A 25,505-nucleotide genomic window follows, 5' to 3' on the forward strand; every position below is an offset into this window, starting at 1 on the left:
TCATCTACGACTCTGAGGCAGATAAACGTCCTCTTTAGGTTTAGATAGTACAGAACCTGAAAGAGTATCCGTGAGTGAGGTACAGCTTCATAAAAACAAGAGCGAATAAGCTGGAGTAGGAAGGAAAGAAGAGGAGAGATGCGGCTTGATTCCACCATAGCTGCCCCCTCTCGTTTCTTTGCCAACTTCAGCCCCAGCAAGCTAGGTCACTTTCATTAGTCTGGGTGGCTAAATGCTTTAACCAATACCGCCTCCCAAACCACAGAAACTTAACATAATGGACGTCTTTCCCACTCAAGCAGTAGCTCAAGGAGGGTATTTAATGGTCTTTCTTTTCAGGGTCGCAGGCTCTTCTTTTCGGGTAGTTCTGTGGACCCCCGCCCCGCCCCGAGGCTTCAGCATTTGCCTGACAGCGGGGGAAGAAAGAGCTTAGAAGCCAGAGCACCAAGGTTTTGGGAGACCCGGCCCCTTTCGCCCCTTTCAGTCACGTGACCCCACCTCGCGCAAGGGAGGCTGGGAAATGTAGTCTAGCTGCACATCCAGGAAGAATGTAACCATGTTCGAGAAAACAAAGCAATCCATGCCACAACCCTTTCAACTCCTCGAGCTTCCTTACCCTGTGCCCTGCAGAGGGAACGGTGGCCTGTCAGCTCCTCCAGTGTTGGAGGAGGGGTCACTACGTCTTCCCCTGGCCTGGCCTCTGACTGTACCCAACACAAGGACACCCCAGGTTTCTCGGCTCTGGGTGGGAGGGCCATCCCTCTGACACTCTGTGTTTCTGCCCCGCAGTATGTGGCCTTTGCCTCCCTCTTCTTCATCCTGGTCTCCATCACCACCTTCTGCCTGGAGACCCACGAGCGCTTCAACCCCATCGTGAACAAGACGGAGATCGAGAACGTCCGGAATGGCACGCAGGTGCGCTACTACCGGGAAGCGGAGACGGAGGCCTTCCTCACCTACATCGAGGGCGTCTGCGTGGTCTGGTTCACCTTCGAGTTCCTCATGCGTGTCGTCTTCTGCCCCAACAAGGTCGAGTTCATCAAGAACTCGCTCAACATCATTGACTTTGTGGCCATCCTCCCCTTCTACCTGGAGGTGGGCCTGAGCGGCCTGTCCTCTAAGGCGGCCAAGGACGTCCTGGGCTTCCTGCGTGTCGTCCGCTTCGTGCGCATCCTGCGCATCTTCAAGCTGACTCGCCACTTCGTGGGCCTGCGCGTCCTGGGCCACACCCTCCGCGCCAGCACCAACGAGTTCTTACTGCTGATCATCTTCCTGGCCCTGGGCGTCCTGATCTTCGCCACCATGATCTACTACGCCGAGAGGATAGGGGCACAGCCCAATGACCCCAGTGCCAGTGAGCACACCCACTTTAAGAACATCCCCATTGGCTTCTGGTGGGCCGTGGTCACCATGACAACACTGGGCTACGGAGACATGTACCCGCAGACGTGGTCCGGGATGCTGGTGGGAGCGCTGTGTGCGCTGGCTGGGGTGCTGACCATCGCCATGCCCGTGCCCGTCATCGTGAACAATTTTGGGATGTATTACTCCTTAGCCATGGCTAAGCAGAAACTACCAAAGAAAAAAAAGAAGCATATTCCACGGCCGCCGCAGCTGGGATCTCCCAATTATTGTAAATCTGTCGTAAACTCTCCACACCACAGTACTCAGAGTGACACATGCCCGCTGGCCCAGGAAGAGATTTTAGAAATTAACAGAGCAGGTAGGAAACCTCTTAGAGGCATGTCGATCTGACCTTTCACCTTTGCCCCTTGTAGCGATGATTCCAGATTCAGTCGGACTGCTTCCTTAGTTCCGTGGGTGACCCCGGAACCCGCACTCAGTCTTGAGGCGCGGAGCCTGGGGGCCCAGGGAGAGATGCTGGGCAGCCAAATTCACCAGGCGAGAGCCCACTAGAGGAACCTCACTGGTGGCTCTGGGTAAGGCGGTTGACGTGCTGGTCTCACGAGGTTCTGAAGAGATGACAAGGCCCTCGAGGTTGCTGAGGACTCTCTTAGCAGGAGCCCGGGGAGCTGAAGTTCGGTGGGCGGGAGTCCAGCGTGAGTCTCTGACTCAGGCCACTGACCTGGTGTCCGGGCCGGGCGGGGGTGGGTGTGATTTGGAAACGGCAGACCGCTTCTGATTTGGTCTTTACACGGCCCCCTTCAGGCCGTACAGACGGCACACATGCTGCATGGGATCTGGCAGGAGGGTCCCTGCAAAGGCAGTGGCAAGGATTCTCACCCCCAGCAGAGCCTGTCTCCATAGCTGAGTAGATTTCGTGCTCTGATTCCGGCTGCCTAGCTCCAGGTGCGTCGTAGGAGACGCTTCTAGCCCTCCGTAACAAGCTTACTTCCCCCATAGCATGCCGAACCAACTCATCTTCTACCACCACTCTAGAGTTTAGCATTTATCTTTAGAACCTGTTGGAGTGACTCTAGCTTTCACGTTGTCTGTTTGGGTTGATGGTTGAGTGGGAGTTTCCGATGGCGATCTGATGGAAGCGGCTGGTGAGCAAAGGACTAGGGGCGGGGCCACCACCCCCGGCAGCTTAGAGGAAAGAGCTACAGACCAGCAACCACCACCCACCGAGGGTCCTCCCCACTTCCGACGGTAGGGACTGCAGCAGCAATACATGACACCCCAACCAGTCCAACCACTTCCCCGTGACTTCAGTGGGAGGGGGGAGGGGGAGGGGGGCATGAACAATACTAGTCACCATGGGATATATTCTAATATTCCATGGCTAGTGGTTTGTTATGGGACTCTCTCAGTTTTATGAGAACCTGCACATAGCACATAAAGTTGATCATGGGGCTCTGGTCCGAAGATATAAAGCCCATAGTCTACCTCTACCCATGGAATACCATCGACTTATTCTGTGGACATAGGGATTGCAAGGGAACAGATGACCCGGAGAAGGATACACAGTGAGCTGAGAAGGAGCGTGGGGTGAGGGAGGCTGAGCAAGTGCAGGCGTTCAGTCTGTGAGGGACATCAGCCCCGGATGAGCAAGTTTCCCGCGGTTTGGGCAGCCTCCCCCAGCGTGTGATTGACCTTCCTCCCTGCCGATGCGCTCCCTGCCAGACCACCCCCACCCCACTCCAGATCCGGCTTCATCCCACAGCTGTGCTGCCCAAAACAGCACCCCCAAGGCCCACATCTCTGCCCATGGGGGCTCTCCAGCCCCTTCTCCTGGCCCCATACCCTCCCTTTCCTGGGATTCCTGTAAGCACCTAAGAGGAACTTGGTTAGTGTCCTGGGCTGGGTCGGGGGTGGGCAGGGGTCTCAGAGCTGGATAGGGGGCCTGAGGTGGGGCTGGGCTCCACCGGCCAAGGCATGGCTCCTGCCTAGGAAGTTGGGCATCGGCCGGTGGGAAGCTCCTGCCCCACCTCTCTGCTGTGGACTAGCCAGCTCTTTGACCTCAGCGGCCACCATCACAGCAAGGAAAGTTCCCGGGGTTCCAGGGGAGGGTCTGGGCTGGCCTAGCCCCCAGCTCTACTCCAGGCCCCAGCAGGAAGAGCCAGCATGCATGGAATCATCATGGTGCCACTTGGCCATTCTGTCACATCTTCCCCAACACTGGATCTTTCAGGATTAGTGCCCTGAGCTTGGGGGCCCCAGGCCAGCCTGTCAGGGATCGCAGGTCACTCCAGTCAGGCACACATTGTCTGCACTCTTAGACAAAGCCAGTATTCTCCATGTGCTAAGGGTGTGCACTTGCACACACGCACACATGCACGCACACATGGAGTGCAGACGTGTGTGTTCTGACGTGCACACCAGCTCATCCCAGGGACAGAAGCCCTCTTGTCATGCTGCAGCAGGCCTGTAGAGCCCACGCACTCCTGCGGGATCCCCTGGGCCCGTGGCCACGGCAGCCCTGCCCCTGGGGGCCTCCGCACCCCGGCCCCAGGTCTCAAGAACCCAAAGCTCTGGCACAAGCAGCCTCCGTGGCTGAGAAGGTATTCTGGGCTCTCCCAAGCCTTTTCCCCTGGAGCCCAGATGCCAAGATCCTCCTGCCGCCCCCTCTCATCCCCACATTGAATCTCCACTCCCTTCCCCAGTACTCACTCGCCCTGCTGGTGCTGTTTTACTGCCCGTACCGGTCCACCTGGGCTCTGAGACCCTCTCTGAGGTTCACCCCTCACCAGAACACTCCTTCTACCAAATGCTGGTGCGTGAGACCAGGATTAACTGTCACTGAGGGGCATGGGATCCCCCATCTCTGTGTCCCCGAGTCCCTTTCCATCCACCCCCTCTCTGCTTGTAGCTGTGCACCTAGATGGGCGTGGGGCTGGGGAGCATTCGTGAGTGAGCGGGGGAGGCCAGAGGCAAGGAAGGCGGATGTGGGTGGAGACCTGGCCCTGCAGGGATTGAGGGGAATGAGGTTCAGCACCCCTTCCAACCTCACGCTGCCCACAGGGCCGTCAGGTGGCCTCAGTGAAGAAAGCTGGGGCTCTCCATTTCCTCTTAGAACCTGGACTGGGGCCAAGCACAGCATGCTGGGCCGTGAGGGCACTGCCCCTGCTCCAGCAAGGCCCCCCAGTCAGGCCGGCAGCTCCCTCCTCTCCCCCGCCGCCCCCCCCCCGCCCCCCAGTACCTCCACTCTCTCCTGCAGCCTCAGGTCTGTGTTTTCTGTGAGGACGGTCTGGTCTGTTCTGCTGTGCCGTGGCTGGCCTGGCCTCCATGTGGGGGGATCTGCCCTGGGGGGTGTAGGACCTCACAGGGGGAGGGCTGCCTGGGGCTGATGGCCCAGGAGAAGTTGCTCCTGTCCCATCTGCAGTCAGGGGCGGTGGGGGCGGGGCCAGACCACCTGTTCTGGACAGCTCTGAGTCACCCTCTGTCCTGCCATGTCCATTCGCGTGTGTCTCGTCCATCTCTGCTCCTGTGCTGTGGGTTGTTCCTCTGTGATGCCACGTGTGGGGCTGTGGGATCCCACCATAAGCAGGCAGGGGGCTGGCCTGGGCGAGGGGTGGTAGCCAAGCCCCCTCTTCTGCCCACAGGCACACAGAGCAGCAGTGAGGCCCCAGAGAAGACCCTGCCCGGAACTCTGGGAGCTACCACGGCAGCTTCCTGGGCAGTTTTGGGGTGGGGGTGGGAGGTTCTGCCCCGAGCAAACTCATCCAAAGTGCTCCTCTCCCAGGCCCCTGCCTGTCCCCTGCCCAGCTGCAGAGAGAGTGCGGGAGCGGTGCTAGCCCGAGGTAGGGAGTGACACAGTAGAGGTAGAAGTGACCGGGCAGGTGTGGGCAGGGCCCCTCCGCATGAGCTGACCAAGTCTCTGCTGGACACAGGGCCAGGGTGGGCAGCTGGGGTCCGTATGGAGTCGGGTGCCCCAAGAAGTCTAAGGGGGAGGCATCGGAAAAACGGTGCAGCTCTGAGGGCCAGGCCTGGTGTTCTTTTCTGTGTTGTTCATATTCTCTCTTTTTCTCTCTCTTCACTAATCATGTTTCTCTCTCTTTCTCTCCTCGTTTTGTTGCATGACTCGTGCCGGTTCTCGTGACTGTACTCTGCTCGTGTCTCTCCCAGACTGTCCCCAGCTAGCCTGGGACTTTTCCCCCGAGCCCCCGGCTGGGCAGACCCCTTGGAGCTAAACCCAAGGAAATGCCCAGCAACCCCCCACCCTGCCCCAGCCCCGTGTGCGCCCCTGGTGGCCGCCGCTGGTCTGAACAGTAAGTACATCGACCGTGCCTGGAGACCAGGGCGGAAAAGCCACCCCTGCTGGCTGAGGGCCCTGACGCCGGGTTCGCCTTGCTCCAAAGTTTTAAAAAAAATGACCCTCTTGCGGACGCTCATCTCTCTCAGCCCATTTCAAAGCCTGGAAACCATCTCTGTGAGCCGCTGCCCATGCTGCCATTTCATCATCGCCAGTCCTCGGGCCTAGTGGGGCGGAGGGGCCCTGGGCCGGGGAGGCAGGGCTCCCTCGGTCTGGGGGCAGGTGGGAACCGAGGCTGCTGGGGGCCGTCTCATCCACAGGATGGGGTAAGGCAGAAGCACGGGGGGGCTTGGGTGAGCCGGCCCTCTGGCCTTTTCCATGCATTCCCCAGGTTCAGAGAGTCGGCTCCTCCTTTGTCTCTCTCTCTTCCAGCCACCTCTCTGGAGCTGGGGAGGGAGAATGCTCCCAGTTTCTGACAGCACCCCAAACCACAGATAAACCAACGACCCAGGGAGGCTGGCTTCTTCACAGAGCAAGACCTAAACACTTTTACCCAATTATAGCCCTCTCCTCGAAGTCATGGTTGATGGAAGAAGCAGGCCCAGGCGTGTGGGGGTGGGGGTCTCTTTAGGAAGCAAAGGTACAAAGCTCACATCTACCCAGGGATCCCTGATGGATGCCCTCTGCTCCCCTCCCCTGCAGGGAACACCAGCCCCAACGCTGGACCCTTTAAAGGCCGTGGGAGCTGGATGCCCCAGGGGCATGGCACAGGGGTGGGGCAGAGTCATTCATTGGTGGGGACTCAGCACTCAGAGCTCCAGGAGAGGTCTCAAGCTCCACCACACACCTCTGACCCAGCCCTGGGCAAGAACTGTAGGCTCTAGCTACCTCTACTGACAGATGACGGCCACCAGAGAGACAGCAGGTCCTGGCTCCCCTCCCAGATGGAGACGCTGCCTGCTGGGGCTTACTGTTTTCCCCTTGAGGAAAATTTGTACAGGGTGCTATGGGCCCGACTTCCACACGTGCATCCACATTCTCCTTTCATACCTCCCTCCCCTCTCCCCAACCAGCCTCCTCCCTCAGCCCAGAGCGGGAGGCAGGACTGGGCGTGTCTGTGCGCCCAGGTGTGTGTGCCCGCAGACCCACCCCCAGTGCTAGGCAGCCCCCCGCCCCCAGGGAGGCCCCAGCTCCAGTTGTGTGGTGTCAGAGTTACCTTGGTAACTGGCCTTTCTGGCTCAGAGTACATCCAGGAGTGAAGCCCCTGGGTTCTGTCGAGAAACGCACTGTACGTGAAATGCTTTGCCATCTTGTATGACAGACTTTTTTTTAAGTTCCAAAATTATGATGGGATTTTTTTTGGATTTGCTTTACGAATAAACCTGATTGGTCCATTTCTCTTTCGACTGACTGCCTCTTTGTAGTGACACGATGTGCACGTGGCTGTGGCCCTGCGCGCGGGCACACCGAGCATGTGCCCGCGGAGAAGGGTCACCCCTGCGTGTAGTTCCATGATGGGAACAGGGTCACGGAAGAGGGTCAAGTCGGGAGGAGACTGTCTCCAGCTTTTTGTCCCCTTTAGTCTTTCAGAGACCCCCCTCCCGTGGTCCCACTCGTGTTGGTGCCACCTTCCCTGGAGGCTTGCACCCTAGGTGAAGTCTGAGAAAGCCGAGGTGCCCACCTCGAGGCCCGAGTTGGCTCCACCCCGTCCAGGGACAGTCTGCTTTGAGAGCCCCGGAGCGTGGGGCGGGCTCAGTCCCCAGCGGGGACGGGCAGGGGCCAAGGCCAGCAGAGCCCCTCTGCCAGCTCCAGGGGCTCCCACTGCGCTGCTCCTGGGCCTGGGAGAGGGCGAGCTCCCCGCTGTGGCTGCACCCCTCCCGCTCCCCAGGTGCCCCCAGACCTCCTCCCAGGTTCCTTCTCAGGCTGCCACAGAGGCCAAGACTCGCCTTCCCCACCTGCGCCCATCGCTGCTGCTGTCCTCACACATCCATTCGCTCTGCTTCTCGGGGGCGGCTGCTGAAAGGAGACGGAGGAACGGGAGCCCCGCCCAGCCCATGGCTCGCTGTCACCGCCTCATGCAAACATCCCTGTCGTGCCTGCGAGAGCTGACCGGGCCTGCTTGGTGCGGAGCGGGGCGGAGGCCGCCAGCTCGATCTGAATGGGGGCCGGAGCAGACTGAGTGACCAGCACTGGTCTGTGTGGCATGTGGGGCGGACTGCGTGGTCCTCTGGGTCTGTGTGGGAGACAGAGGAGCCTGTGAGACAGGGCCGAGTCCTCATGGGGGCAGAGCATCGAGTGACCAGATCAGAGCCATGGGGGGCGGGGCAGGCGGGCAGGCTGTGCGGTCAGAGGCGGTGTGTGCGGTGGTCAGCGCGGAGTGAGTGATCAGTGGGGTTCGACGGGGCGGGGGGGGGGCGGTGTCCGGATGGGGCCAGGGAATCCTGAGCCGGTAGGACGGGAGCAGCCAAGCTCTGGTCAGCAGCAGAGGGGTCAGAAAAGGCTGCCTCTCCAGACTGGAGCGTTTCTGTGTGTCTGTCTGTCTCCCCCCAAGCTCTGTGTCTGGCCCTCTACCCATGTCTGCATCCGCACCATCGTGTCTCATCGGCCCAGACTCGGGCCCTGGGCCCGGCCCCCAGCACCGCGCTTGCTGGGCCCCCGACTCATCTTTTTGCAAACTTTGAGCAAACCCAGGAGCCCCTCCTTCACAGCACCAGGGGCAGCCCGCAGGCTGCCTCAGTGAGCCGGAACCCCCAGCCTCGAGGCTCCCGCCACGGCCCCTCACTCTTCCACGGCCCCTCACTCTTCCGTCGGGAGGGACGGGCCGCCCTTTGCCAATGCCCTACCTCCGGCCTGTCCCCCCTCCCCCCACTAAACAGTTTTCAGTGTCTCAATAGCTTCTGCTTATGTTTGAAGATTCCAAACTGAATGGGGAGGTGGCGAAGGCCGCGCTGGCGAACGAAGACTGCCCCCACATAGACCAGGCCCTCACCCCCGATGAGGGCCTGCCCTTTACGCGCTCGGGCACCCGCGAGAGATACGGACCCTGCTTCCTCTTATCAACCGGGGAGTACGCGTGCCCACCTGGTGGAGGAATGAGAAAGGGTATGTAGAGGAGGCTGGGGCGCTGCATCAGCCTGGCCGCCTCGCGCTCCTGCAGACGGGTGGGCGGGGTGGGGGGTGAGGGGCGCTGAGGGGCAGGCAGGCACACTGATGGGGGGCAGGGAGCAGAAGGAGCCCCCGGGGTTGGCCCCCACCGAGATCTGAGTCCCTCTCTCCCAAGTGCAGCGTCAGGCCAGCAGGGTGGCCCTGAGGCCCAGGCAGCCATGGGTTGGTATTAAGGGTTAGTACGGAAGGGGTAGGAAGGGCTGGGGACAGGCTGGCTGACCATGGGCTGCGACCCAAGGCAGAGGGGTACCCAGGGATGTGGAAGGAGCCTCGACTGCTCCAGGCTGCTCTGGCAGATGACAGGTCAGACCCAAAAGGCAAAGTGATCTTTCCATCCAGTGGTTGAGGAAGGCAACAGGGCAGGCCCTGTGGGCTTAGCCACCCAAAATCCATGCTCTAAAAGCATCCTTTTAAGAGAAACCACAGCCCATTGGGAGGGGAGCCATGAAGAAAGAGGTGGCTTCAGGCCAGGGGGTGAGGCCAGTGTCCTTGCTAGGGAAGGTGTGTGCCAGTCAGAACATTGCTAGTGACAGAGAAGAGAATTTGCCAAGAGAAGGTTGTTAACACAAGACTGTGCAGCCCCTTCCATCCCCAGCGCCCATTAGCTGGGCCCTGGGTGTGGTCAGCGCCCCCTTGTGGTTGGTGAAGGAAGGATGTGGTGGTCTCTGCTCAAGGACTCCTTCTACCAGACCCTTATCTTAGGCTGACACCCTGGGGAAAAGGCTTCTAGTAGAGCTAGATTGAGCATGGGCTCGGGAGAGGCTTGGGGTGGGATCCCAGAGCACCCTAGCTCAAGGCTCCAGGCACTGGCCCAGGGCCCAGGAGGCGGAGAAAGCCATCCTCAGTACAGCGGACTGGCTGGGCTGCTCGTGCATGTCTGGGAGCACCTCCCATGCCCACACGGGATGCATGCCGACTGGGGGAAGCAGGCTGGGCCACAGCGACAGTTGGCTTTTTAGAGCAACAGTTGGTGTAGCCTGTAGCCATTTACAACTGCTCCAGTATTTGAAGTGGTTGAACAAGAATACACAGGAGAAAATGCAGGGTTCAAAATAAAGGGCAAACCCAAGAGGGAGAGGCAGCCTACACTGAGACGGGGGAAGTCCTTTTTGTCATGGTGCTTAGTGTGCCCACCTGATCCAGGCTGGTCCCTGCTTCCGTGCCCTGCCTGGAGGTCCCTTGGACCCCAGCGCGGCATAGTGCTCCCCGCATGGTGCTGCATGGCGGAGGGCTGCTGGCCTGGCGGGGGGGTGGGCCTCATCCTTGGCACCTTCCATGGATAGGCCTAATGCAACTGGCTTTTCCCCCAGTGGAGGATCTAGAATGCCAGGAGCAGAGGCAGCCCGGGAGAGGGCGGGGAAAGCAGGCACACCATTCCCGGCATCTGTGGGCTGCCTGCCTCCTTCTTCTTGAGTGTTGGACCCATCTGTGTGGCCTCCAAGAGCAGAAAGGAGAGTCTCTTTACTGTGCTTCCGAAAGCCCAGGGAGTGTGGGGCAGACGAAGTCCGCTCTCCCTGCAGTTGCCCAGCGGCTGCCACTGTCCACAGGTGGTACCCACTGCCCAATCCCACAGAGGCCAAGTGTGGCTGCCAGAGTCTTTGGGAGGCGCCAAGGGTGAAGTGCCCCGCCCACACCCACCTGGCCCCACTCTCGTGGAGCCATGACAGCTGCCAAGGACTTGCTTTTCTCGGGATAATTCCGGGCCATAAGCCATGTGCAGAGTAGGAGCGGAGTTAGGGACTCTACCCGGTCCCCCCAGGAGGGAGAGAAGGAGGCGTGCTGGGCTGGCTCACTGCATGGGAAAGCCACGCCAGCTGGAGAAGAATCTGCCTGCCTCTGCATGCGGCTGTTCTGTCTTTCCTCCTCCTTCCTTAAAACTAAGTACCAAGCGGGATGGGAAAGCCAAGAAGAGACGCTCAAGTGTTAATTGTATTCTTTACATACAGATCTTTGCAAAGAAAGCCCTGTCATTGCTAAGTATATGCCGACAGAGGCTGTGAGAGTGACTTGACCAGGCGGCTTGGCCGAGGACACTGGTGGCTAATAAGCATCTGGGTGGACCTGCAGCCCCTCCTCACCCTCGGACAGAGTAAATTCACGCCACGCAGGTTTGCCGGACGAGTCCGAGTGGCCCAGGCATTGTGCTAGGACGGACGTAGCTTTTTCTACGGCCAAATGGTAACTGACCGTAGAGAATTTCTTTTTCTTCTTTTCATTTTTTTAAATTTTATTTTATTCGGGGAGGGGTGGGTGGAAGGGTCCCTTAGCATGACTTGCATGAAGTTAAACAGAAAACCCAGCAAACCAAACCCACCCACCCCCTGCAACTGTATGATCACCCTAAACAACAACAACAACAACGAAAAGAAAAAAGCAGAAGTCTATTTTCTTTCAAAGCTCTTTACTTTCACACGCAGTGGAGCCGGACTGTGAGGGTGCTCGGTAGCAAACTGTGCATTTCTGGGGGAGGGGGAGGGGCTGGGAGCGGGGTGGGGACGGGGAACAGATTGCTCCCCTTTTTCATACACGAGATCGAGAGGAGAGGTTCCCGAAAGGGCAGTCGGTCAGTCAGTCATCGGTCATATTGACCTCACCTTCATAATTCATCTCTCACGCGGAAACCGAGAGCTTCGCTGCAAACAGAACTGTGGGATCGCGCACCGCCGCCTGCTCCCCTCGGCCCGGCTAGCTCGAGACCCAGCGGACGTCGCCCGAGGCCCCCGGCAGCGGCTAGTCTAGGTTGACTCGATCACCTTTTCCGACATGTAGATCCAGTGTGACCAATTTTCATGACAAATTGTTCGTAGTAACTCATCTACGCCGTGCGGATTTTCCACGTGTTTCTTTAGAGCACCAAAAGGTCAGGACCACGGGAGGGGCGGCCCTCCCCCACCTTTACTGAGGCACAACCTGGCATTGTATGCAACCTAGTCCTTCCGAGTAAAAACTGCATGCCCAATGTTATGCAAAGCGACTCTAGCATGAAATAAATTTTGTATCATGGTTTCTGTATAGTCTTAAAGCAGATTTGTTTTGCTGAAGCAATCGGAGGTTTGCAGAGACACACGTCTGCATCTCGAATAAATATAGTATTTTCCCAAAAGAAACAGAGGACAGTAGCTTGGCTTTGGTCTGATTCTAAAATTAGTGGCGGGGGGGGGTGGGGGTGGGGAAGGATGATATTTTTGAAAAACACATGCTTGAGTTGAAAAAAAAAATGCAACATCTCGAGCTTTCACTGCAGCTCACAACGTTTCCTGGAAAGAGAGCAATGCTGCTTTAGCTCAACACCTCCCCTCCCCGGGCCCTGGCTCTTGATAATAAAAAGCTGACTTTTGAGATGAAGCACGGATCTGAGTTTTTATTGCCTCAGTCAGTGTCGCAATTTGGTTCTGGGCCTCCGGGCAGGCCCCGAGGAGGAAGTTGCTCCCTAGCCAGGCCCCTGCAGATCCTGCTGGCCGGAGGGTGGCAGAGGGAGGCAGCTCTCGGGAAGGACAGGGCACTCGGGGACCCGACCTGAGACAGGCAAGTCCTCTGCAGACACGGCAGCTTCACTGTGGAGTCAAGCGGGAGCCCCGACTCCCTGAATCTGGCCAGGCAGGAGCCCGCCCTGCCCTTCCCCTGCAGACACAGCCCCTTCCCCGCTAGGGCCATTCTTGGGTCGGGCAGAGCAAGAGGCAGTAGTCTGGCTGACAGGTCTGGGGCCCTCCCCAGCGGCACCCTGGTCGGACCGTCTGGTGGAGCACCTTAAGGTGCACCCCTTACTCAGCCCGGAGGCACCTTGGAAGGGGCGGAGCCCTCTCCTAGGGATCTTGATTCACTCAGGTTGTTCACTTGGTTTTGCTTGGGGGTGGAATGGGGGACTGGGGTTCCAATTCTCCTCTTAGCCACTAGGGAATTCAGGAACATTGAAGCAGAAAAGTTTCTGTAGTCGGAGCACTTTACAGCCTGGGAACGGAGGCCCACTCGGGGGGTGGGTGGCGGGGCGGCGGTGGGGGCGGGGTGGGGGGGTGACCACCCAGGCCACAGACAAGTGGGCATCGGTCTCCCCTTGATTTCCATTTCCTCCATGCCTCCCAGCCTGTCCTGAGTCAGCAGTCAGAGGAGGGGGCAGCTGGAGGTGGGGGCCCAGTTCTCACGAACAGTTTCACATCCCTTCTAGGCATTTGCCTCAAATTCCTGGTGCCCAGCGAGGTCCGGGAACCAGGAGGTAGGGGTCTGAGGGGTGGTGAGTGCAGCAAAGCCTCTGCCCAGGGCTGCTGCGGCCAGAAGGCTGCCAGATCGTCACTGTGTACGGAACGGCCGTTCCTAAGCACCAGGACGTGCCTAAGCACCAAGCAGCCTCAGCTGCCTCAGGGCAGGTCGTGCGCCCTCTGCCCAGGCCCCACCTGGGGGAGGCGCTTCCCGTGGACCCGAGCGGGACTCGACACTACACTGTTTGGGATGTGGGTTTTCAGGGACATAGTAGCTAATGGGGAAAGGGGGTTAACAGACGCAGACCTGCTGCTGTGTGGGGGGCACCTGCGAAGTTGTCTGTCTAATGGGAGCCCCTACTAATTCAATGTGCCTGTTGTAGAGGCAAGAGCAAGGCACCAAAGTGACTGGCCCAAAGCCACACAGACAATGAGTGACGAAGCCAAGGTCTGAAACCCAGGGGGTCTGCCTCCGGAGCTCGAGTGGAGCTGTCCCAAGGCTTCCTGGAGCTGGAGGCACTTCACGGGACGCTGGAGTTGCTGGCCCTGAGTCCCGGCACCCTCAGGACCCGCCTCCTGGCCTCCTTCCAGAAGTGCCAGGGGTGTGACTGAGGGGCCACTTCACTGGCTGCTCTGAGCTTTGCACACGCACATCCAACCGCCGCATTCTCCCACTTAAACACCCTGCCGCCTGAAGAATGGAGCTGAGTCTCCTAAATTGGCTACCAAGGCCTCTTCTCTCCCAGCTCCCACTCCAGTCACCCTGAGATTTGGAGCTTGGAGCAGTCACACAGGCACCCCAGGACCTGGCACCCCCCCACCCCCTCCCCACTAACTTGCAGCTCCCTGTTTGGATTCATCACTAAGCTGTCTCACTCAGAAGCGGCAGCTGTCCGGGGGCCTGGTGGAGGGCTTTCCCGTGAGCGCCGGGCCTGGACTCTCCATCCCCCACCCCCACCCCAGGACCGCAGGAGATGGGTGTGTCAGGACGGGCTGCCTGCCATCAGGAGGAGGAGTGTGCGCGAACACCCCACTAACACTTGGTGCCTGGCGGGCCGTCGACCATCACTCCGGGGCGAGGCCAAGACCTGAGCACACGGCGGGGTCCTGCCTCTTCATTCCCCTTTCCTCCTCTCACACGGGGCGGTGGGGGGAGGGGGGAGGCTGTGAAGGCCAATTTAGAATCAGTCTGTAAGAAAAAAAAAAACAACTTTTAAACACAAGTGGGCATTTTCTCTAGCTGGCTCCGGTGGTTCACAGGCGAACCAGGCGGGTGAGTGTGACCTTGTCGATGGTTATGCCCTCACGGCACGGCCACAGAACGCTGTGAGAGAGAAAAACAGAGCATAGGGGGCATCATAGGGTCCACTCTCAACCTCCGCACGCCACGGCGACCCTACCACGCAGTGACAAGTTCATTCGCTAACATTCACTGAGCACTTCCTCTGCAGCAGGACCCGTCCCCGGGGGCAGCTTCCAGCATCGGCCTAGCCCCGGTCCTGGCTCTCCGAGAGCTCGGGCCTGTTAGGAGTGCCGGCTCGAACATCTGCACGTCTGAGGCGGCGCGCCAGGGACCGAAGGGTCCGGGGGAGAGTCTGGGGACACTGTCAACAGCCCCTCACCCCCAGCCCGGGGTTTCGGTCACTCATCTGACCCGGCCCACGAGGTGCCTCAGAGAAAGCCTGTCTGCCGCGGCCAGGGAGGGCGCAGCTCGGGGACTCCAGGTGACGGGCAGTCTGGTGTCTTCCACGGCCACGAGCCACCCACTCCTCCAGGTGTGAATCATCTGCGCCCACGTGCTTCCAGGAAGGGCCCGACTCAGGTTCTGAGTGCGGGTGACCCCGTTCCAGGCTGGAGAGGAGCCCGGAGTCACCGCTCCCCGGTGCCCACAGGCCTCAGCAGAGGCGCTAGGGCTCGGCCTCGGGGACTGCAACTGGGCTTCTCCAGCAGGTGCTGAAAGAGGTGGGGGGGGGGTCTCGGCACCGCCAGGCCGGGAGGGGCGTGGTGGCCCCTCGTGAGTGCAAAGCCCGGCTGGGAGGTATGGGCCTGCGCACTGTCCCACGTGGGGCTGCTCGCTGGCTGGCGTCCCGGGCAGACCCCCGGCCTGTGGGTGGTGGTTGCTGATGGGGGCTCGCTCCAGCATGGGCCACCCGGCAAAACCAGCTCAGAGCGCGCAGAGTTGCCCTTCCCCCGTTCCAGAAGGTCTCCAGCCGCACTCGCCTCCTGGTTCTAGGAGATGAGGGACCAAGGACTCCATGGGCCAGGGGGCGTGTTTCTAGAGAACAGGGTTGGGAGCAGGGCCTTGTGTGTTGATGTTCAAGGTCAGCCAATGGCTGTGGGCGGTCTCCAGGGTCAGGCCTGGGGAGCTCAGGACCATCTTTATCCCCACTCACCTGGGCTGCTGGTCCTAGGGCCCCCCTTGCCTGCCCCCCTTGGCTGGGCTCAGAGTGGGCCGTCTCCCAGGCAGGACCTGGGGCCAGGAGTGAGGGGTATGGTCTTGGGACGATACCCACCCCACTTTAGGCCCCCCGTTTTCCCACACCAACGATGAAAGTCCTGGGTAAGACCAGCGATTCCAAACCTTTCTCGAGGACCCTGTGTCAAGTGAAGTCTTCTGTGAAGTCAAATATATAACACAGATTAAAATAAAGCAACTCTGAATCGGGCAGAGGGTGGGGATCCAGACCTCAGTCCCCCTGGCCTTCTGTTACCCACAGTCCACCAGCTGGCCACGTCCAGGGCTCTGATGAAGGCCACTCGAGGCCAGGAGGCTAGAAGGCCATTGCGGGTCCTTCTGCTTCGATGTCCTGGAGTTTCACAGTTTCCGAAAGCCACTGGAGCCCGGCCCTCCCAGACCCCAGCCCTCTCCAGGTCACAAAGGGTGGCCATGTGGGAGGAGCACAGAGTGGCTGGCGAGCTGGGGCCCTGCCACTCAGCCCCCAGGGAGAGCTGCCTTCTGACACCCTGCGGCCAAAGGCCTGCGGTCAGTCACAGCAGAGAGAAAGGAATCTGTCCCCCAGTGCCACAGGTGCCGCCAAGGAAGCCTGGGGCCCAGGGTCTGGCCTGGCTCCCATTTCACGCAAGGGCCCCCTTCCTGCGGAGGTTCAGGCCTGGGGCAGATGCGAGGGGCTTAGGGTCTTGGAGCAGCTGTCCCGGAAGACCAGACCCCCTTCCCGTGCATGGTGGCCACCCCTCACCCTAAACCACACGACACGACAATTTAGTCACACAGATTAGCTCCAGAGGTCACCTGGCTCAGAAGAAGACATCAATCAGTCTTCTGGGAGTTTCTGAATGGTGAACTCTGGGTTACAGATGCCTTTGTCTGTCCCAGGGGTCTCCCCTGCTGGGTCTTCCCAGAAGTCTTCTCTCGTCCTCCACTTACTCACCTCCACTTCCATCCACTCCGACTCCAGAGCCTTGTCCCGTGGACCTAGTCACCAAGACAAGAACTCCCTCCCGTCCAGTTATCCAGCCACCTGACCAGGGTACCCTGATATCCTCGAACCAAAAGCTACATGCTCTGGACCCTGAGAATAAAACCCAGGAGTGGCCCGTGGCTGTGCTAAGCACGACCTAGGAACCCCCAGTCCTGCTGAATTGCCAGTTGCTGGACCAGAACCACCGCTGGGCACGGGCCTGGCCTTTCTGTCCTCACCAGGCAGGGAGAGCCTGGAGCTTTCCTGCTGCTTCCCACACGTCCCTTGACAAGGATCTAACCCCCATTCCCATCTGCTGGGTAGAAAAGAGGTCTGTCTCCCTGTGCCCCGGACCCCCGGCCAGCGCTCAGCCCAAGCACAGTAAGCCCTCCCTGGCCAGCCCCGCACCCTGACAATGCAATTCTCCAGGAACACTCTGAGTGGGAAAAGCCGCTTTATTAAAGGGTCTCTGTGACAAGCCCCCCATTCCTGCACCTGTAGGATTGGCTTGGGTCAGGCAGTGCTGGTTGTCTCTCCGTGGCTTCCTGAGATTGGGCATCCTCACCGGCTGCTGGGGGAGGGCGGGCAGGCAGCTGGCAGAGGGCCAGGGAGTGGCCGGCCCCGCAGCCCACGAGGAGCACCGACGATGGCCGCAGAGCCTGCACGGGCTTTGGGGCCCAGACATGGGCTTCGCCGCCATCGCCGCACATGCCGTGCTCATTCCAGCCCCAGGAGCAGCAGGTCCCGCCTGCGGAGGAGAGGGGAGGCTGCTGCAGGAGCGGTCTGGGTAAGGGCTGCGTCACTGGCCCTGGGAGCACAGGTACCGTCACAGACCCTGAGAAACCAAAGCTCACCGTCCCGCCTACACCCCTGCCCTCCAGAGTCTGCCCTTGGTCCACTGCTCCCCATTCCAGCCGACAGGACTTGCAGCACCCCGAACCTGGCTCTCCCGGCCCCTGCCCCTCCCTCAGTGTCTGCCCCCAACACGTGATCTAAGGCCTGCAGCCCCGTCTCCCAAAATATCTCACATCCTCCCCCATCTCCTGCTCAGCATCCACTGGGGTCTTCAAAGAGCGTCATCGAGACAGCCAGTCTAATCCTGTCACTGCCCTGCTTAAACCCTCCAGTGACTCCCCCCACTGCCTCCGTCCAGCCCCTCGATGGCGACCAGCGGGAGACTTCCTCTCTCTCCCCGTCCTCCCGGTACTGGGCTCCAGGCCTGCAGCTCATCCTCTGGATTCCAGTGAAGTGTTGCCCAGAGGCCAGATTCCCCAGGGGCCCAGTCCACCTTCGGTTCCCCTCACGGCCCTGGGACTAAGCCAGCACCGGCTGTGGAGAGGTGACCTGCGTGGAGAGGTGCTCACCACCCCCTCCGCACGTTCCCTTTGCTGCCACACCCCAGCACTGCGCCTGTGCGCAGCTGGGACTCAGGATAGGTTTGCTGTCCGGTCCGAGAGCTCAGAGCTCAGAACCAGCTTTGCAGCGTGGCCTGTCCGCGGCGACAGGCTCCCACCTGGCCACGGCACCTCTCCTGAGGTTTTGGACCCTTTCCTAGGGTCTAGACTCACATTTTCTGCAGTTTAGGAATTCTTTCTGGATATAAATGTAATACATTTTCATGGCAAAAATGGAAAAAGTGGGAAATATGGATGAGTGTGAAGAAAAGCTGACTTCCAGAATTTTGCCCACTACGATATTTTAAATACCTCTTTCAAATTTTTAATTTGTGAAATTTGTAAATAGCTGTGTATATTTGTCCTGTTTTTACACCTTAACACTGTAACACAAACATTTCTCCATGGAACTGCAAATTATTGAAAAAGTAAATTAAAAATAATTTGAAATTTTGAAAGAGCTCAATGTGCAGAAAGGTCCAAAAAATAATTTAATAGACACAATATCCCCATCCAGATTTAGAATATTGGTTAACATTTTGCCATTTTTGCTTCAACCCTTCCTTTAAATGAGAAAAATCAATCAAGCAGGTACACAATCTCTGCGTGCTTGTTTAATATTTTCTCACACGCCCTTAAATACTATGTAATAGTTTTGGTTTGTTTTGAAGATGTATATAAATGGTATCATTCAAATATGTATCATGTTTACGACTTGTTTTCACAGCATTGCTTCTGAAATTTACCTGAGCGGACAGTTACAGACCCGGTTCATTTATTTCAACTGTGTATAGTATCCAATTATGCATAAATCATATTTTACTTACCCATTTACAGGTCTTTAATGATAATAATTGTTGCTATTTATCAGACAATATAATAGGTAATGGACAATAATACTACAGTACAACAATACCAACATCATTGCTATTATACACAGCACATGGCCATGGACTTCCTTGAACATGTCTCCTCGTACAAACTGGTGTTTGTGCAGGGCTGGTCCCCACCAGTGACTGGAGTGGGACTGTATTTAATGGCACTAGGTATGACCAAACAGCTCTCCCCAGAGGCTGCAGTACAGTCCCATCAGGAACGGATATGAATTCGTTTCCCCTCTGTCTCTGCCTTTAGACTCTTGCTATTCTGATAAGTACAGTTCATTCACACGCCTTCTCGGACTACTAGTGAGACGTGCATTTATTTCTTCGTGTTCATTAGCCCCCCAGGTGCCTCTCCTATGAATTGCCGATATCCATTCTTTCCCTATTTTACCCTTTGGTTATCTGCCTTTTTCTTACTGATCTGTAAGTTTTCTTTGTGCATCTTTTGTTTATGGAATTCTTTGTCGTTAAACGTGTTGCAAGTGTCTCCTCCCAAAAGTGTGTGTGGTGTCTCTTCCTTTTGTTTACGGTGTCTTTTGTTGCACAGAGTCATTTAAAATGACTGCCTGACTGTTCACTTGGGAGATCAGTTTCCTTAACCCGTGTACTACTGCAGATAAGTTGTTTCTACTTTTTCATATTTTGTATAACATTCTTAAGAACATTTTTACGCATGAATCTTTGTCTATCTCTCTAATTATTTTCTCAAGTTAGATTCTTAGAATGGGAATTCCTGGTCAAAGGCCGTGGACACCCTCAGGGTTCCTGAGTACTGTTTTGAGTACTGCCAGAATTCTATTCAGAAAAGGTCACTCAGTGTACCCACAGCAATCTGTGGGGAGTCTGTTTCACTCCACAATTGCCAGCATTTATTAATTATTACAGTGTTTAAGAACCTTTCCTAATTTGAAAACAAAAATGGTATTTTGTTCATTTGATTTGTATTATTTGAATAGCATTGAAATTAAAAATTAATTCTTATGTTTCTCAGGTATTTGTATTTCCTCTTTTGTGTATTGTCTGCCTCTTATCTTTTCCCCATTTGGTATAGAAAAATGTAAGTGTTCAGATCCAACAGCCAGATGGCCTGGGTTCAAATCCCAGCTTTTCCATTTATCAGCTGAGTAACCTTGGGCAAGTTAATTAGTCTCCCTTCAGTTCATTAATCTGTTAAATGGGGATAATAACAGTACCTTTATCAAAAAGTTGTTGACAAGGACTAAATAAGGTATAAAATAGTTAGAATGGTACCCGGCACATGGTGATACATATAAATACTGGCTATTGCTGTTGTCGTAAGAGCCTTGTTGTCTTCGATACTTCTGAGACTAATCTTTCTCTGTCATATCTGGCATAAATATTTTTTTTTCAGTTTGACTTAAAATTTTGTTTTGGGTCTTTGATATAAAATACAAGTTTTATGGTTCTAAGTATTAAAATTGATCTTTAAAAATTTTTCCCACTGTTTGTAAGAATTGAAAACCTATCCCTGCCTAGATCGAAAATATCCTTTTTGACTTTTCAATGACTTACACTGTTTACTCTTCACGTCTCACTTACTATCCACTGACTCTCTGTTTCTCAGACCACGCTGTCAACAGAGGGAGGCTGGCTGGCCCAGGACTCCCCTACCCCTAGCTCTTCCCTCATGGGAGGGCAGTAACTGGCCCAGAGCTCGGGTCTGGGGAACACAGATGTCTGCCTGTTGGGTCCCCGAGTGAGGAAGTGCACGCACACAGCGAGGGTGCGCCCCAGGCGGCCGCTCCTGCAGGGAAGCGGGAGTTTCAGCCAGGTGGATCCGAGGCGCGAGGAGGGAGAGGGGAGGAGGCTTGGTACCTTCAGACCTAGCCTGGCACCTGGTGTGGGCTCAGTGCCCAGCCCTGGTGAGTGGCACCAGCTGACGGTCAGCAGGAACGGGGGCAGGAGGAAGGCAGAGCTGGCCTACCAGCAGGACTCAGCACAATGGGCAGCTGGCAGGCCCCTCTCCTCCTGCCGAAGGAAACGCACTCCGAGGAAGCCACGTTGCGGGCTGGGGTCGCCGTGGCCCCGAGCCAGGGCTTTCATGCCCACTGGGTCGGGAGGCCTGGCAGGGCCCCAGAAGTATCTCCCCCAACACTTCCGAAGACACTCCTTGAGGTTAGGTGCTTCACAGTCTTCATCTCGTTTAATTCTGATGACCCTATGAGGCAGCCGTGCTTTATAGATTGTTCTCACCTCACAGATGATGAAACTGAGGTCTAAAACTGAGGTAGTATGGCTGCAGAAGCTGCACTGAACTTTGCATACTATATATCAGGGCTTGCCAAAATTATTCCATAAAGGCAGATAGTAAGTATTTTAGGTTTGAGGGTATCATTTGGTTTCTGTCGCATATTCTTCTCCTTTATCATAACCATTTAAAAATCATTCTAAGCTGGCAAGACCATACCAAACACGCCACAGGTCAGACTTGGCCCATGGGTCATCCTTTGCCAGGCCCCAGTATACAGGTAATACTATTTACTACAGGCTGGGCGATGCTGTCCTGGGCCCACATCAATACACAGCTGTGTGACGATGGTACTGAGCTCCCCACTTACATCACACGGTTGCCAGGAGGACTGCATGACCGTGTGTGTGTGTGTCCCTAGCACAGCACCCAACACAGAGTGACAGCTCACACTCACATATGAGACAGAGGAGAAAGAGGCTCACACCCATGGGAGAGGAGGAAGAGGCAAGGAGAGAGGCAAGTGGCAGAGAAGAGAGGGTGGGACACCACCAGAAGGGAAGGCCCAGGGCGGAGTGACGAGGAGTCTGAAGGTCCTGAACACTTCACAAGAACCTCTCAATGAAAGACTGGCTGTCCCCTTGCCAGAAGGACTCACAGTGGGGTACCTCTAAGCACTGAGCTCCTCCAGCAGTTTAGCATGGGCTCCCCTCCCCCCTTTCACTTAGGGCCACCTTTCCTGGAGCACAGTGGAGATAGGAAGGGCCTCTGGACTCAGCAAGATGCTCCTGCGTGGGCTGTTCTCACGTGGAAGGGAGAGGGAGGTGACTGTCCCACAGTAAGCGCCTCCCTACGCTAACTGGAATACAGAACGCCCAGTTTTCAGAGCAGCTGAGTCACAGGAGGACCCCTGGCTTTACAGAGGGCTCTCTGCACCCACGATGCTGAAATCCCACCAGACTGAGGCAGATCTGCTCTCCAGATCCTGGAGCATGCAGCTGAGCCTCGCGTGGAGAGCCTGCAGTTGCAGAGGGATTTCCTAGCCTCCAGAGTTCAAGTCCCCTGTTCATGGGGCTCAACAGATCTGCCCTGACCAGGATGTGACAAGCGACAGAGCTCATGGCCCACCTCACTCGCGTCAGCCTAGGAGCCCTGCAGGCGGCGGAACCTCGGGACTGGCAGGGTCCCTGGCACAGGCTACACACAATACCCAAATCTGTTCAGGCCTTGTGGCACCTGCCTGAGCTTCTTGGCATCCTGGGTCCTCACAGGGCCTTATGGCACTGGGACTCCAGCCCATTTCTGCTGAGGGCCTTGCCAACGAGGGGCAAATACCTGAGCATGTGTGGCAGAGCTTCCTGATTGTCCCTGGCCATAGAATGAAGACTCCCCAACCTCTCTTGGAGCGGGGTGTGGCCAGTGAGACGCAAGCTGAAAGGTTCTGTAATAGGATATGGTAACCTGCCTTCAAAGACAGATGGCATGTACCTTTTGCCCCTTCTTCTTTGTCCTTTCTTTCCTCTTGTCATGGGGAATGTGGGTGTGATAGCTGGAGCTCCAGCTGCCATCTCACACCATGAGGATGAGGGCTACAATGTAGGGATGGTGATTCTCAGTTTCATACAAATGTAACCTTAATTCCCATAACAACCCTAGGGGGTGTTATTATCTTCATTGTACAGGTGAGGTAACTAGGCTCAGGGCAGTGACATAACTTATCCATGGTCACAGGGCCATTCTAGCCAAGATTAGAATCCAGGACTCCCAAGTCTTAGGTTCCTTCACTAGTTCCAAACCATGTGAAGATGGTAATACAATCACTGAATACTTAGTGTGTGCCAGGCCCTGTGATAAGCACTTTTAAGTATTGGGTTGGTCAAAAAGTTCGTTTGGCTTTTTTCCATAAGATGGCTTAGTTGTCTTTAACTTCATTTGGAACAATTTTGTTAGATTGTATTGTGACAGCTGTTATATCAGTGTGCATTTAAAAATAAACATCAAAATTGGTAAATTTTTGTGTAGCCATTTTAATATTGAAAATAGAAGAAAATATGTAACATTTTTGGAATATTATGCTTTATTGGCATATTATGTTTTGGCATATTATTTCAAGAAAGGTGAAAATGTAACTAAAATCCCAAAAAGGATTTGTGCAGTGTATGGAGAAGGTGCTGTGAGTGATTGAACATGCCAAGAGTGGTTTGCAAAGTTTCAGGCTGGTGATTTCTCACTGGACGATGCTCCACAGTCAGGTAGACCAGTTGAAGTTGATAGCAATCAAATCGAGACATTGAGAACAATCAATGTTATACCACGCAAGAGATAGCTGACATACTCAAAATACCCAGATCAATAAAGTTATTGGTGAAAATGAAAAGTATGTCTTTTATTTTATGGAAAAAAACCACATGGACTTTTTGGCCAACCCAGTACTAATTCACTGAACCCTCTAAACAAGCCTGTTGGTACAATCCAGCATCACCCCCGTTTCCCCGAGGCGGTGAGCACTGTGCAAGGTCGCACGGCTGGGGAGAAGTCGAGCTGGTGTCAGACCCAGGCCCTCTTCTGTTAACAGAAGCCTGGCTCCAGGGCCTCTTCTGTTAACAGACTGTCCTCTCTAGCAAACACCCCGCTCCCGGGGAATGAACAGATACACCTGCGCAGGGCGTAAGACCCACCTGCGTGGGGACAAGGTCAGTGATGGAAGGCAAGAGCTGTGGCTGGTGGGAGCAGCAGCTCTGTGGAGGGAGGGAGGTGCAGGGGTGGAGCGGTCAGGCAGCTAATGATTCACCTTGTCTCCGCCTGTCAAGGCCCTCTCAAAGACTTACAGCTCTCCACACAGAGCGGGGAGGGGTGAGGTTTGAGCACCTCACGGAGAGGAAGGCTTCGGATTCAGGGAGCTGGTAAATGCCACTGTGGCCCCAGCCGCCCTGGGAGCCCGCAAATCTGGGACAACCTTCTACGTGTGCAGCCACCTAAGCTCAAGGGGACCCCACCCTTTTGGCAGTAACTGGTAGGACGGTCCCTAGGGTTCTGCTGTGAGCAAGCAATGAGTGAGTCAGGAACCCAGCATTCAGGCCTCCCGAGGTGTTCTGGGACTGGGGGCAACTTCAGGGTAGAAGGTGGTTCGGGCCCGCACCTGCACCGGGCCGGACAATAGACAGCTACTCTACCTTTCACGCGGAGGCGGCTGGCCTGGATGAGGGAAATCAGGCTGAAAGAGCACGGTCTAGGACTCCCATGGACAGTTTCCTGTCTCCCTGCCATGCCATCGATGAGACCCAAACACAGCGGACCTGGCCTCTTCCCATGAGCCACATTGCCTCACCCTGGCCCTCCTGCAAAGGGCTTCAACTGGGCTCTTGGCTGCCTCTGCCGCCGTGGTCTATTCTCCACACAGAGCCTGAGTGGTCCCGTAAAACCTAAGTCAGATGCGACTCTGCTCTGCTCAGAACCCTCTTCCTCAGACAAACAACAGTTGGTTGGTCCCCAGCTGCCTCGACCTCCTGTCCTATCATGTTCTACCTTGTCGACATCGCCATGGCTATGCTGACTCCCTGCTCCTCACACAATCCCCCCCTCAGGACCTTTGCACGTGTCGTTCCTGCTGGCTGGCATGCTCTGGCCCCTGCTACCCACGGGTTCACTCCCTCATGCTGCTCAGGTATTTGTTCGAATGTCACCGAACACGAGAGGCCGTCCCTGACAATGCCATGGAAAACAGGAATCTACGCCCCCCTCATCTGTCTCATCACCTGCTTTATTTCTTTATGTATGTTTTACTGTGTGTTTACTGCCTCTCTCTCTTGACCAGAACACAAGCTCTCTGAGAGCAGGCTCTGTTTTAACTGCTGCTGTGTCCCAGCACCTGAAACTCTGCTTGGCACGTATTAGTGCTCCATAAGTACCTGTTGTCAAATGAGCAAACGATTGATGGGACAAATGAATAAATGGCTAGTAAGAGAATGAAGCTGCCTTATTTATTCTCTCCAAGAGGGCTGAAGATTGCCGGTGGATGTGGGTGCAGACGCTGTGGGAAGGCCGATGTCCGCTCAGCATCAGGAAGAAGGCTGCAACGAGGGAAGGCGGCCCTGGACAGCGGCGGCTGCCCTGCCCCTAGCTGGCCAGGGCATTCCCAGAGTGTGCGGAGTCCGGGGTGAGGGAAACGAAAGTCCTTCCGAGCTCGGGAACTTGGGTGGTGGGCGTGAATGTGTGTGTGAGAGAGAAGGCAGGTGGCGGAAGAGCTGGGTAGAGCACACACCCAGGGCCTCAGGCTGGCTCCCGCAGACGCAAAAGGGGAATGGCCTTGGTTCAGATGGTAAATAAAAACGGGCCGAATTTCTGGCTTTGCCCTCACAGGTCTCATTCTGAGGCTTCAAGGTGCGGGCGGCTCTAGAACCTCTTTTAGAACCCCATAGCTCAAAAAATTGCTCAGTTCCCTTCATCAACCTCTATCCCTTTACATAAGAGGCAACGGAGGCCCCGAGTGGGTGGTGTTTCACCAAAGGTCCCGTCTGCGCACCTTCCCACTGCTCCCCGCCGCCCCCTGCTTCACTGCAGGCAGCGTGTTTCGATGGTTAGAGCG

The 25,505-nt window shown here is 56.4% G+C and overlaps 2 protein-coding genes across 4 annotated transcripts in view; one reads left to right on the forward strand and one right to left on the reverse strand.

Moving 5' to 3' along the window:
- The window catches only part of KCNC1 (potassium voltage-gated channel subfamily C member 1), a 42,057-nt gene extending 30,776 nt beyond the window's left edge, over nt 1–11,281 (forward strand). Inside the window, exons 2-4 of one of the 2 annotated variants that reach the window (XM_045825475.1) lie at nt 790–1,723; nt 8,570–8,758; nt 10,768–11,281. In XM_045825475.1, the coding sequence (XP_045681431.1) occupies nt 790–1,723; nt 8,570–8,758; nt 10,768–10,832 (1,188 nt within the window). In that variant the 3' untranslated portion in view covers nt 10,833–11,281. Of the gene's footprint in view, nt 1–789; nt 1,724–5,529; nt 7,996–8,569; nt 8,759–10,767 lie in introns of those variants that run through there. The other variant, XM_045825476.1, reaches the window with a different exon arrangement.
- A 5,591-nt stretch (nt 11,282–16,872) lies between these two features.
- The window catches only part of SERGEF (secretion regulating guanine nucleotide exchange factor), a 183,833-nt gene continuing 175,200 nt past the window's right edge, over nt 16,873–25,505 (reverse strand). For both annotated transcript variants that reach the window (XM_045825509.1, XM_045825508.1), the window contains exon 11: nt 16,873–17,181. In XM_045825509.1, the coding sequence (XP_045681465.1) occupies nt 16,892–17,181 (290 nt within the window). In that variant the 3' untranslated portion in view covers nt 16,873–16,891. The remainder of the gene's footprint in view (nt 17,182–25,505) is intronic.

The sequence above is a fragment of the Phyllostomus hastatus genome, unplaced genomic scaffold, assembly GCF_019186645.2.
Source record: "Phyllostomus hastatus isolate PE091 unplaced genomic scaffold, TTU_PhHast_1.1 phas_scaffold_585, whole genome shotgun sequence".
In the NCBI taxonomy this organism is placed as follows: Eukaryota; Metazoa; Chordata; class Mammalia; order Chiroptera; family Phyllostomidae; genus Phyllostomus; species Phyllostomus hastatus.